At 36.2% G+C, this 12219-nt stretch overlaps 1 protein-coding gene across 4 annotated transcripts in view; it reads right to left on the reverse strand.

Moving 5' to 3' along the window:
* RNGTT (RNA guanylyltransferase and 5'-phosphatase) overlaps positions 1-12219 on the reverse strand; it is a 320109-nt gene that overhangs the window by 128119 nt on the left and 179771 nt on the right. For all 4 annotated transcript variants that reach the window (XM_045867220.3, XM_064597860.1, XM_064597861.1 and 1 more), the window contains one exon: positions 1734-1834. In XM_045867220.3, the coding sequence (XP_045723176.1) occupies positions 1734-1834 (101 nt within the window). The remainder of the gene's footprint in view (positions 1-1733; positions 1835-12219) is intronic.

Here is a 12219-nt window from a genome sequence, read left to right on the forward strand (position 1 = left end):
ACACTCAGCTTGCTTAACTACTTATGTGTAGGTTCCACAGCGAATTGGCAACTCAGAATATCTGCATACTAGATACTTTGTCAGGAAGAATGATTTTGAATTCAGTACTTATCAACACTTATCCAAAGATTTTATGTATACAGTTTGGGGCAGTTTTAAAAAATTGGTAATATTTAATTATTAATATTATTAAGAATAGCATATTAATATAAAGCATTTGCTGATGCTTAATAACAAACTATTAATTGGTATTGATATTAATATCAATAGTTATCCAAAAATTAAATAAGAGAAATAATATTTTTGGATAAGTATTGATAAGAAGTAAACTTAAGATTATTCTTTCTCACAAAGAATCTGATGTACAGATATTGTGGGTTGCCAATGCTATTTCTTTTATCTAATCTTTGATATTATTTAATGAAAAAATATATATATATATCATGCAATCCCCAAAACAGTCAAAACTTTATCTATGTATCCTTGGATGAACTCAGACCAATACAGAGTAAAATACCTAAGCAACAGTATTTGGGGCCCCAGATAATTGTTCCAACTATACTTCACTACTAAGTCAGAGACTCTTATTTAAGTATACAAGATATTAAATACTCTATTTTATGAAAATTGACACTCATATGATTTATTAAACTCCCTTTTTTACTTGGGATTCACCACACTGCACAGTATCCTTTATCTAAAAATGCACAGTCTTTTAAGAAACTATCTTCTGGAGTCTGGATTCATATAACTGATCACATATCCTTCATTCCATTAGCTACAAAAAGCAAATCTGCAGTTTACCTTTGGCAAGTAAAAAGGATTTCATATCATGTACTAGAAAACTTTTAATCTGTCAGTGTTATCTTATTTACTTTCTCTTTATGATTTCCTTGATTAAACATTTCTTATTTTCGTGCTATATATTTACTTACATAAAAGGTCATAATTTGTGGAACAAGGTGAACTAAAACAAGGTTTTGGAAAAACAATGCAAATATTCAGGCTAAAGCACCTTTATTCTAAAATAGCAACCAATAAAGTCAAATAAGTAAGATTAACCAGTAAATGAAAAAACAACCGTTATGAAAAATCTTTTTTAAAGATTTTTTTTTTTTTTTCAGAGAGAGAGAGAGCACAAGCTGGGGAGACAGGCAGAGAGAGAGGGAGAAGCAGACTCCCTGCTGAGCAGGGAGCCCAATGTGGGGCTTGATCCCAGGACCCTGAGATCAGGACCTGAGCTGAAGGCAGACACTTAACCAACTGAGCCACCCAGGCGCCCATACATTATGAAAAATCTTAATGAAAGTCAACAATTAAACTATGGAGAAATGTTTTTGCTATGCAAATGTAAGCTTGAAGTAGTTTCTTTCAAAGTAAAAAAGACTTACTTCAAAACACTTAGTTGTAACAACCATGGTCATATATTTATAATTCAATTGGCAGGAATTGTCAAGTAAAATCTATTGTCACATTTACAATTTAACAAAGTTCATTTTTTATATTAGAAATAACTGTACTTTTGAAAACCAAAATTAGTAAAGTTTAAAGGATACAAAATGTTAGTAGCTCTAACAGCTGAAAATCAGATGTATAGGTATGTACGTATATTGTAAAAATAAAGTATTTTACTTTTGCGGGGGTAAAGTATATGTAAAGTATCCAGTAAACAGTGAAACCTTATACAAACAGTATGATTTCATGTAAAAATGGTGGCAAAAGTGCATACTTACCCTTCTCCTCCCATTCTTGTTATCTTTAGGCGGAAATCCACAGAATTCAGACTGGGAGGCTTCCATTTCAAAATATCATCACATCGACCAGGTTTATATTTCTAAAATGAATTAAAATGACAATGGTTAATAAGAAGCTAAAAAATTAAATATATCAATTACTTTTTATAGTATGCTTTGTACTTTTTTAAACTGAAGGACAGTTGATATACAATGTTATGTTAATTTCAGGTGTATAACATAGAAGCTTGACAATTTTACATATTCTACATACACACTGCTCACCACAAACAGTGCAGTTACCATCTGTCACCACACAAAGTTATTACAGTATTATTGAGTACAGTCCCTATGCTGTACTTTTCATCACTGTAACTTACTTTATAATTGAAAATTTGGGGCTCTTAAGTGAAATTTTATTTTTACTTTATTTTAAGCAAAATTACTACTTCTTTTCTGAATATAATTTTATCTTCAACTGATGGGCAAAGCTAGATACCTACCTGCTTGGTGATGGCCTTGCTCCTTTTTCTGCCAAAGCATGCAGACCCTTGTTTGTGAAAGTCCAGAAAAAGAATGAAACCTGTTATTCTCTCCAATCTTTCTATGACTTAAAGGAAGTTTGATCATTTTTTAAAAATTGTTTTTTCTTGTTCAGCTTTATTGTGGGATAATTCATAATGAATAAAATTCATGAGTAATTTTTTAAAAGATTTTATTTATTTATTTAAGAGACAGAAGTAGTAGCAGGCGGAGGGGTAGAAGAAGAGGGAGAAGCAGACCCCCAGCTGAGCAGGGAGCCCCAAATGGGGCTCCATCCATCCCAGAATTCCGGGATCATGACCTGAGCCAAAGGTAGACGCTTACCGGACTGAGCCACCCAGGCACCCCTAACGAGTGAATTTTAACACATGGATAAAATCACGTAACCACTACCAAAATCATGATATATAGCACTCAATCACCCCGAAAAGTTTCCTCCGGACAACTGCACTCAATTCCGTCCAACTCTCTGGCAACAGAGACCTTCATCTTATCACTATAGTTGTATCTTTTCCAGAATTCATAAGAAATACTTAACCTAAGGTTTTGCAATATATCAGTGCTGGTGTACATATCAGCAGTCTGTTCCTTTTTATTACTGAGTGGGATTCCATTTTATGTATATACCACAAATTGTTTATGCATTTACAGACTGATGCATATTTGGGTTGTTCCCAGATTTAGGCTATCATGAATGAAGTTGCTCTGAATATTTGTGTAGACATGTTTTCCTAACTTGGGTAAATATCTAGGATTAGAATGGCTGGGTCACGTGGTAAATATATATTTAACATTATAAGAAACTGTCAAATTGTTTTAACATTTTCCATTCCCACCAGTAATATATGAGAGGTCAATTTGCTCCATATCCACTTCAGGACTAGGCATTGTTGGTCATTTTAATTTGGAAGTGTATCTCACAATTTTAATTTGCATTTCTCTAAGGACAGAAGATCTTTTTTTAAATATTTTTCATTTTTTTATTTAAATTCAATTAGCCAACATATAACACATCATTAGTTTCTGATACAATGTTCAATGATTCATTAGTTGCATATAACACCCAGTGCTCATCAAATCTCGTGCCCTCCATAATGCCCATCACCCGGTTACCCCATCCCCCCACCCACCTCCCTTTCCCCAACCCTCAGTTTGTTTCCCAGAGTTAAGAGTCTCTCATGATTTGTCTCCCTCTCTGATTTCTTCCCACTCAGTTTTCCCTCCCTGTCCCTATGATCCTCTGCACTATTCCTTATATTCCGTATGAGTGAAAGCATATGGTAATTGTCTTTCTCTGATTGACTTATTTCACTTAGCATAATACCCTCCAGTCCCATCCACGTCAATGCATATGGTAGGTATTCATCCTTTCTGATGGCTGAGTAATATTCCATTGCTTATATGAACCATATCTTCTTTATCCATTCATCTGTTGAAGGACATCTTGGCTCCTTTCACAGTTTGGCTATTGTGGACACTGCTGCTAATAACATTGGAGTACATGTGGCCCTTCTTTTCACTACATCTGTATCTTTGGGGTAAATACAAAGTAGTGCAATTGCTGGGTCGTGGTGTAGCTCTATTTTTAATTTCTTGAGGAACCTCCATACTGTTTTCCAGAGTGGCTGTACCAGCTTGCACTCCCACCAACAGTGTAAGAGGGTTCCCCTTTCTCCACATCATTGCCCACATTTGTTGTTCCCTGCCTTGTTTATTTTAGCCATTCTAACTGGTGTATCTCATTGTGGGTTTGATTTGCATTTCCCTGATGCCAAGTGATATGGAGCATTTTATCATGTGTCTGTTGGCCATTTGTAGGTCTTCTTTGGAGAAGTGTCTGTTCATGTCTTCTGCCCATTTCTTGATTGGATTATTTGTTCTTTGGGTGTTGAGTTTGATAAATTCTTTATAGATCTTGGATACCAGCCCTTTTATCTGTAATGTCATTTGCAAATATCTTTTCCCATTCCATAGGTTGCCTTTTGCTTCTTCCTTTGCTGTGCAAAAGCTTTTTATCCTGATAAAAGTCCCAATAGTTCATCTTTGCTTTTGTTTCCCTTGCCTTTAGAGATTGTATCTTGCAAGAAGCTGCTGCAGCCAAGGTTGATGAGATTCCTGCCTGTGTTCTCCTCTAGGATTTTGATGGATTCCTATCTCACATTTAGGTCTTTTCATCCATTTTGAGTTTATCTTTGTGTATGGTATAAGAAAATAGTCCAGTTTCATTCTTCTGCAGGTTGCTGTTCAATTTTCCCAGCACCATTTATTAAAGAGACTATCTTTTTTCTTGGATATTGTTTTCTGCTTTGTTGAAGATTAGTTGACCATAGAGTTGAGAGTTCATTTCTGGGCTCTCTATTCTGTTCCATTGATCTATATGTCTGTTTTTGTGCCAGTACCATGCTATCTTTATGATCACAGTTTTGTAATAGAGCTTGAAGTCAGGCATTGTGATGCCCCCAGCTTTGGTTTTCTTTTTCAACATTCCACTGGCTATTCGGGGTCTTTTCTGGTTCCATACAAATTTTAGGATTATTTGTTCCAGCTCTGGGAAAAAAGTTGATGGTATTTTAATAGGGATTGCATTGCATGTATAGTTGCTCTAGGTAGCATAGACATTTTAATAGTATTTGTTCTTCCAATCCGAGGGCATGGAACATTTTTCCATTTCTTTGTGTCTTCCTCCATTTCTTTCATTGAGTGTTCTATAGTCTTCTGAGTACAGATCCTTCGCCTCTTTGGTTAGGTTTATTCCTAGGTATCTTATGGTTTGGGATGCAATTGTAAATGGGATCGATTCCTTAATTTCTCTTCGTTCTATCTCATTGTTAGTGTACAGAAATGCAAGTGATTTCTGTGCATTGATTTTTATATCCTGCCACTTTGCTGATTTCCTGTATGAGTTCTAGCAGTGTTGGGGTGGAGTCTTTTGGGTTTTCTACATAGAGTATCATGTCATCAGGAAAGAGTGAGGGTTTGACTTCTTCTCTGCCGATTCAGATGCCTTTTATTTCTTTTTGTTGTCTGATTGCTGAGGACTTCTAGTACTATGTTGAACAGCAGTGATGATATGGAAATTCCTGCCGTGTTCCGACCTTAGGGGAAAAGCTCTCGGTTTTTCCCCATTGAGAATGATATTCGCTGTGGGCTTTTCATAGATGGCTTTATGATATTGAGGTATGTACCCTCTATCCCTACATTGTGAAGCGTTTTAATCAAGAAAGGATGCTGTACTTTGTCAAATGCTTTTTCTGCATGTATTGAGAGGATCATATGGTTCTTGTCCTTTCTTTTATTAATGTATTGTATCACATTGATTGATTTACAGATGTTGAACCACCCTTGCAGCCCAGGAATAAATCCCACTTGGTCATGGTGAATAATCCTTTTAATGTACTGTTGCATCCTACTGGCTAGTATTTTGGTGAGAATTTTTGCACCCATGTTCATCAGGGATATTGGTCTGGAATTCTCCTTTTTGGTGGGGTCTTTGTCTGGTTTGGGGATCAAGGTAATGCTGGCCTCATAGAAAGAGTTTGGAAGTTTTCCTTCCATTTCAATTTTGTGAAACAGCTTCAGAAGAATAGGTATTATTTCTTCTTTAAATGTTTGGTAGAATTCCCCCGGGAAGCTGTCCGGACCTGTGCTCTTGTTTGTTGGGAGATTTTTGATTACTGCTTCAATTTCCTAGCTGGTTATGGGTCTGTTCAGATTTTCTACCTCTTTCTGTTTCAGTCTTCGTAGTTTTTAGGTTTCCAGGAATGCATCCATTTCTTCCAGACTGCTGAATTTGTTAGCATATAGTTGCTCATAATATGTTCTTATAATTGTTTGTATTTCTTTGGTGTTGGTTGTGATCTCTCCCCTTTCATTCATGATTTTATTAATTTGGGTCCTTTCTCTTTTCTTTTGGATAAGTCTGGCCAGAGATTTATCAATCTTATTCTTTCAAAGAAACAGCTCCTAGTTTCGTTGATCTGTTCTACTGTTCTTCTGGTTTCTATTTCATTGATTTCTGCTCTAATCTTTATTATTTCTCTTCTCCTGCTGGGTTTAGGTTTTATTTGATGTTCTTTCTCCAGGTCCTTCAGGTGTAAGGTAGCTTGTGTACTTGGGATTTTTCTAATTTTTTGAAAGAGGCTTGTATTGTATGTACTTCCCTCTTAGGACTGCCTTTGCTATATCCCAGAGGTTTTGAACCAATGTGCTTTCATTCTCATTAGTTTCCATGAATTTTTTTCTAATTCTTAATTTCCTGGTTGACCCATTCATTCTTTAGTAGGATGCTCTTTAACCTCCAAGTGTTTGAGTTCCTTCCAAATTTCTTCTTGTGATTGAGTTCCAGTTTCAGAGCATTGTGGTCTGAAAATATGCAGGGAATAATCTCAATCTTTTGGTATCAGTTGAGACCTGATTTGTGACCCAGGATGTGATCTATTCTACAGAAAGTTCCATGTGCACTCAAGAAAAATGGGTATTCTGTTGTAGGATGAAATGTCCTGTATATATGTGTGAAGTCCATCTGGTCCAGGGTGCCATTCAAAGTCCTTGTTTCTTTGTTGATCTTCTGCTTACATGATCTGTCCATTGCTGTGAGTGGGGTGTTAACATCCCCTACTATTAATGTATTATTATCAGTATGTTTCTTTACTTTGATTATTAATTGGTTTATGTAATTGGCTGCCCCCACGTTGGGGGCATAGATATTCACAATTATTAGATCTTCTTGTTGGATAGCCCCTTTAATTATGATACAGTATCCCTCTAATCTCTTATTACAGTCTTTGGTTTAAAATCTAGTTTGTCTGATATGAGGATTGCTACCCCAGCTCTCTTTTGAGGTCCATTAGTGTGGTAAGTGGTTCTCCACCCCCTCACTTTCAGTCTGGAGGTGTCTGTAGGTCTAAAATGAGTCTCTTGTAGACAGCATATGGATGGTTCTTGCTTTTTTTATCCAATCTGATACCCTTTGTCTTTTGGTTGGAGCATTTAGCCCATTTACTTTCAGAGTAACTATTAAAAGATATGAATTTAGTGCCATTGTATTGCATGTAAAGTCCCTGTTTCTGTAGATCTTCTCTGTTTCTTTCTGGTCTATGACAGAAGATCTTAAAGATCTTTGAATGTGTTTACTTGCTATCTGTGTATCTTCTTCGGTGAAGTGTCTATTCAAAACTTTACCCTTGTTTTTACTGGGTTATCTCCTTTTATTGACTTGTAAGAGTCGTTTATATATTCTGAATAAATAAACTTGGTTGGATGTATATACTGCAAATATTTTCTACCAGTCTTTGTTTTGCCTTTTCATTTTCTTAATTTCTTTTGATGAGTAATTCTTTTTATTTTAATGAAGCCAAAAATCAATTTTTCCAGCTTTATTGAGGTATGACTGAGAAAAAATTTAAGATGTATAACATGATGTTTTGATATATGTAAAACTGTGAAATGATTACCACAGTCAAGCTAACATATCCATCATCACACATAATTTCATTTTTGTGGGTATGTGGCAAGAGCATTTAAGATCTCTCTTTTAGCAAATAAAATTACGTATTATTAACCATAGTCACTATGTTCACATTAGGTCTCTAGAATTTATTCACCTTTTGATGGAAAATTTTTACCCTTTGATCAATATCTTCTCTTCTCCCCTACCCCAGTCTCTAGTAACCACTGTCCTACTCTCTGTTATGATGTGTTCAACTTTTCTTTTTCTTTTTTGTTAAAGATTCCATTTATATGTGAGATCATGTGATATTTGTCTAGCTTATTTCATTTAGCATAAAGTACTTCAGCTTCATCCATGTTGTCACAAATGGCAGGATTTCCTTCTTTCCTTAAGACTGACTAATATTCCACTCTGTGTGTGTATATATATATATTTTTTATCTATTCATCTGTTGATAGATACTTAAGTGGTTTCCATATATTGGCTACTATGAATAATGCTGCAGTAAACATGGGAAGGCAGATATCTCCTCAAGATCCTGATTTTACTTCTGTTGGGTATATATCCAGAAGTGGGGTGCTTGATCATATGGTAGTTCTTTTTTTAATTAAAAACCTCCATTCTGTTTTTCATAATAGCTGTATCAATTTACATCTCTGTCAACAGTGTACAGGGGTTCCCTTTTCTCCACCACCTCACCAACATTTGTAATCTTCTGACTTTTTGATAATGGCTGCTCTAACTGATGTAAGATGGTATCTCACTGTGGTTTTGATTTGCATTCCCCTGATTAGTGATGTTGAACTTTTCTAAATCATCAATTTTAAAATTTTATAATTTGTGCTGCTTTTTGGGCCCTCTTTAAGGAATCTTTGCATATCCTAAGGTTGCTATAATTTTCTACTATGTTTTCTTAGAAAATTTCATCGGTTTAGCTGTTATTTGGGGGGTATATGACCCATTTGAGGTTACTTTATTTCTACAATATGAAGTAAAGGACCAGGTGCACTATCAGATGGATATCAAATCAATACAGCACCATTGAAAAGATTGTCTTTCCTCACTGAGTTGCCTTGGCACCTTTGTCAAAAATCAATGTTTACAGCTACAGATATATGTCTATTCTCACTAATCTGTTGCACTGAATAATATGCCTTTCTTCCTCTAATAGCACACTGTCTCAATTACTGTGGCTTTATAGTAAGTTTTGAAATCTGGTTGTGTAAGTCCTTAAACTTTGTTCTTCTTTTCCCAAACCCTCTTAGCTAAGGTTGCATTTATATTTCCACATAAATTTTAAAATCGGCTTGTCAATTTCTATGAAAAATAAATCTACTGGGATTTTAATTAAGATCACACTGAATCAAAAGGTCAATTTGGGAGACATGACATCTTAACACTGAATCTTCCAATTCATTAACACTGCAAATCTGTTTATTTAGGTCTTCCAAAATTTGCTCAGCAATGTTTTCTGATTTTCAATATATAAATCTTTTTTTTAATGTAGTGTTCCATGATTCATTGTTTGCATATAACACCCAGTGCTCCATTCAATACGTGCCCTCTTTAATACCCATCACCAGGCTAACTCATCCCCCCACCCCCTCCCCTCTAGAACCCTCAGTCTGAGTCCACAGTCTCTCATGGTTCATCTCCCCCTCCGATATCCCTCCCTTCATTTTTCCCTTCCTACTATCTATTTTTTTTTTTTTAACATATAATGTATTATTTGTTTCAGAGGTACAGGTCCATGATTCATCAGTCCTACATAACTCACAGCACTCAGCACAGCACACACCCTCCCCAATGTCCATCACCCAGCCACCCCATCCCTCCCACCCCCCACCACTCCAGCAACCCTGTTTGTTTCCTGAGATTAAGAATTCCTCATATCAGTGAGATCATATGATACATGTCTTTCTCTGATTGACTTATTTCACTTAGCCTAATACCCTCTAGTTCCACCCATATGATACATGTCTTTCTCTGATTGACTTATTTCGCTTAGCCTAATACCCTCTAGTTCCAACCACGTCATTGCAAATGGCAAGATTTCATTTCAATATACAAATCTTAACACAAATTTTGTTAAATCCATTCCTCACAATTTAATATTTTTGGTGGAATTATCAATACAAAAAATCAATTGTATTTCTATACAACAGCAATGAAAACAATCCAAAAAGGAAAGCAATCCCATTTATAATAACATCTAAAAGAACAAAATTCCTAGGAATAAATTTAACCAAGGAAGTAAATGATCTGTATACTCAGAACTGCCAAACCTTACTGAAAAAGTTAAAGACCTAAAAGTTGGGAAACATCCGGTGTTCAAAGATAGTGCGATATTGCAATTTACAGTAAGAAATACTTATTTGGTCTTCATCCCACTTCTGGTACAGAGCTCCTAAAACCCCTGGAATTCCCTAAGTGATGAGTGCAATAAAGGTCTTTTTTTCTGTCAGTGAGGTGGATTTTGGAAAGCACTTAATTAAGGTTTAGGACTGGTGGCCAGAGCAGCTAACCATGTGATTAGAGGGTAGGAATTTTCAGTCCCTCCCCCCTGACTTCTAGGGAGGAGAGAAGGGCTGGACGTTAGATCAATCACCAATGGCCACTGATTTAATCAATCATGCCTATGTAATGAAGGCTCCATAAAAAATAACAACAACAACAACAACAAATGGAGAGGGTTCAGAGAGCTTCCAGGTTGGTGACCATGTGAAGATTTGGGGAGAGTGGCAAGGCTGGAAAGGGCATTCTGTGCCCCTTCCCCATTCCTTGTCTATGGAGGGATTCCATCTAGCAAATTAATCAAACCTGAGGAGAGGGTCATGGAAACCTCTGATTCACAGCCAGTTGGTCAGAAGTACAGGTAACAACCTGGGCTTGCCACTGGCATCTGAAGGGAGAGGGGGGGAGGCAGAAATCTTGTAGGACTGAGTCTTCAAGCTGTGGAATCTGACCTACCTCCAAGTGTCAGAATTGAGTTGAATTACCAGACACCCAGCTGGTGTCATAGAATTACTTGTTGATGTGGGGAAAACAAACACACACACACACACACACACACACAGGAATTGGTCTCAGAGTACCAATTTAGGAAGACTTAATTAATATTGCTAGGATGTCAATCTACCCAAAGCAATCTACAGATTCAATGTAATCCTTATCAAAATTCCAACAGCCTTTTGCATAGAAATAAAAAAGCTGATCCCCATATTCATATGGAATTGCAAGAGACCCAGAAAAACCAAAACAATCTTGAAAAGAGAACAACAAAGTTGGAGGATTCATACATCCCAGTTTCAAACATTAGTACAAAGCTATTGTAAATCAAAACAGAGATAATGGCATAAAGGTAGACACAGACCAATGGAAAAGAATGGAGAGTACAGAAATAAGCCTATATGTCAATAGCCAATTGATTTTTTTTTTTTTTACAAGGATGCAAAGTCCATTCAATGGGGAGAGAATATTCTCTTCAATAAATGATGCTGGGATAGCTAGATTTCCACATGCAAAATAATAAAGTTGGATTGCTATCTCCCACTATATAAAAAACTAATTAAAAATGGACCAATGAGGGGCACTTAGGTGGCTCAGTTGGTTGAGTGTCTGTCTGACTCTTGATTTTGGCCCGGGTCATGATCTCAGAGTCATGGGATCGAGCCCCCCATCAGCCTCCATGCTCGGGGGGCGGGGGGGGGGGGGAGGAGTCTGCTTGAGGATTCTCTCCCTTTCCATCTGCTCCTCCCCTGCTTTCTCTCTCTCTCTCTCTCCCCTTGTCTCTCTCTCTAAAATAATATATATTTTTTTTAAAATGGACCAATGTCTTAAATATAACAACTAAAACCAAACAACTCTTAGAAGAAAATAGAGGGGTATATTTTCATAATCTTGGATTCTTAGGTATGACACCAAAAGCACTAGCAATAAAAGGAAAAAAGGTAAACTGAACTTCATCAAATTAAAAACTTTTGTGCATCATAAGACATTATCAAGAAAGTGAAAAGACAACCTAAAGAATGGGGGAGAAAATGCAAATCACATATCTAATAAGGATTTAATACCCAAAATATATAAAGAATTCCTACAACTCAATTTAAAAATTGTCAGGGGTGCCTGGGGAGTTCAGTCAGTTGAGCATCCAACTCTTGATCTCAGCTCAGGTCTTGATATCAGGGTCCTGAATATGAGCCCCACATTTGAATTGAATAGACATTTCTACATAGAAGATATAAAATGTCCAATAAGCATATAAAGTAATGCCATGAAAGAAATGTAAATCAAAACCACAATGGGATATCAATTAATACCTACTAGGGTGGCTTTCTTTTTTTTTTTTTAAGGAGAGAGGGGAAAAAACAAGTGTTGGAGAGGATATAGAGAAATTAGAACCCATATATATTACTGTAAGGAATAAAAAATGATGCAGCCACTACAGATAACAATTTGATAGTTCCTCAAAAAGTTAAACACAGAATTACCCTA

Source organism: Mirounga angustirostris, unplaced genomic scaffold, assembly GCF_029215605.1.
Source record: "Mirounga angustirostris isolate CCGP_5_RB_7025 unplaced genomic scaffold, mMirAng1.0.hap1 SCAF_8, whole genome shotgun sequence".
In the NCBI taxonomy this organism is placed as follows: Eukaryota; Metazoa; Chordata; class Mammalia; order Carnivora; family Phocidae; genus Mirounga; species Mirounga angustirostris.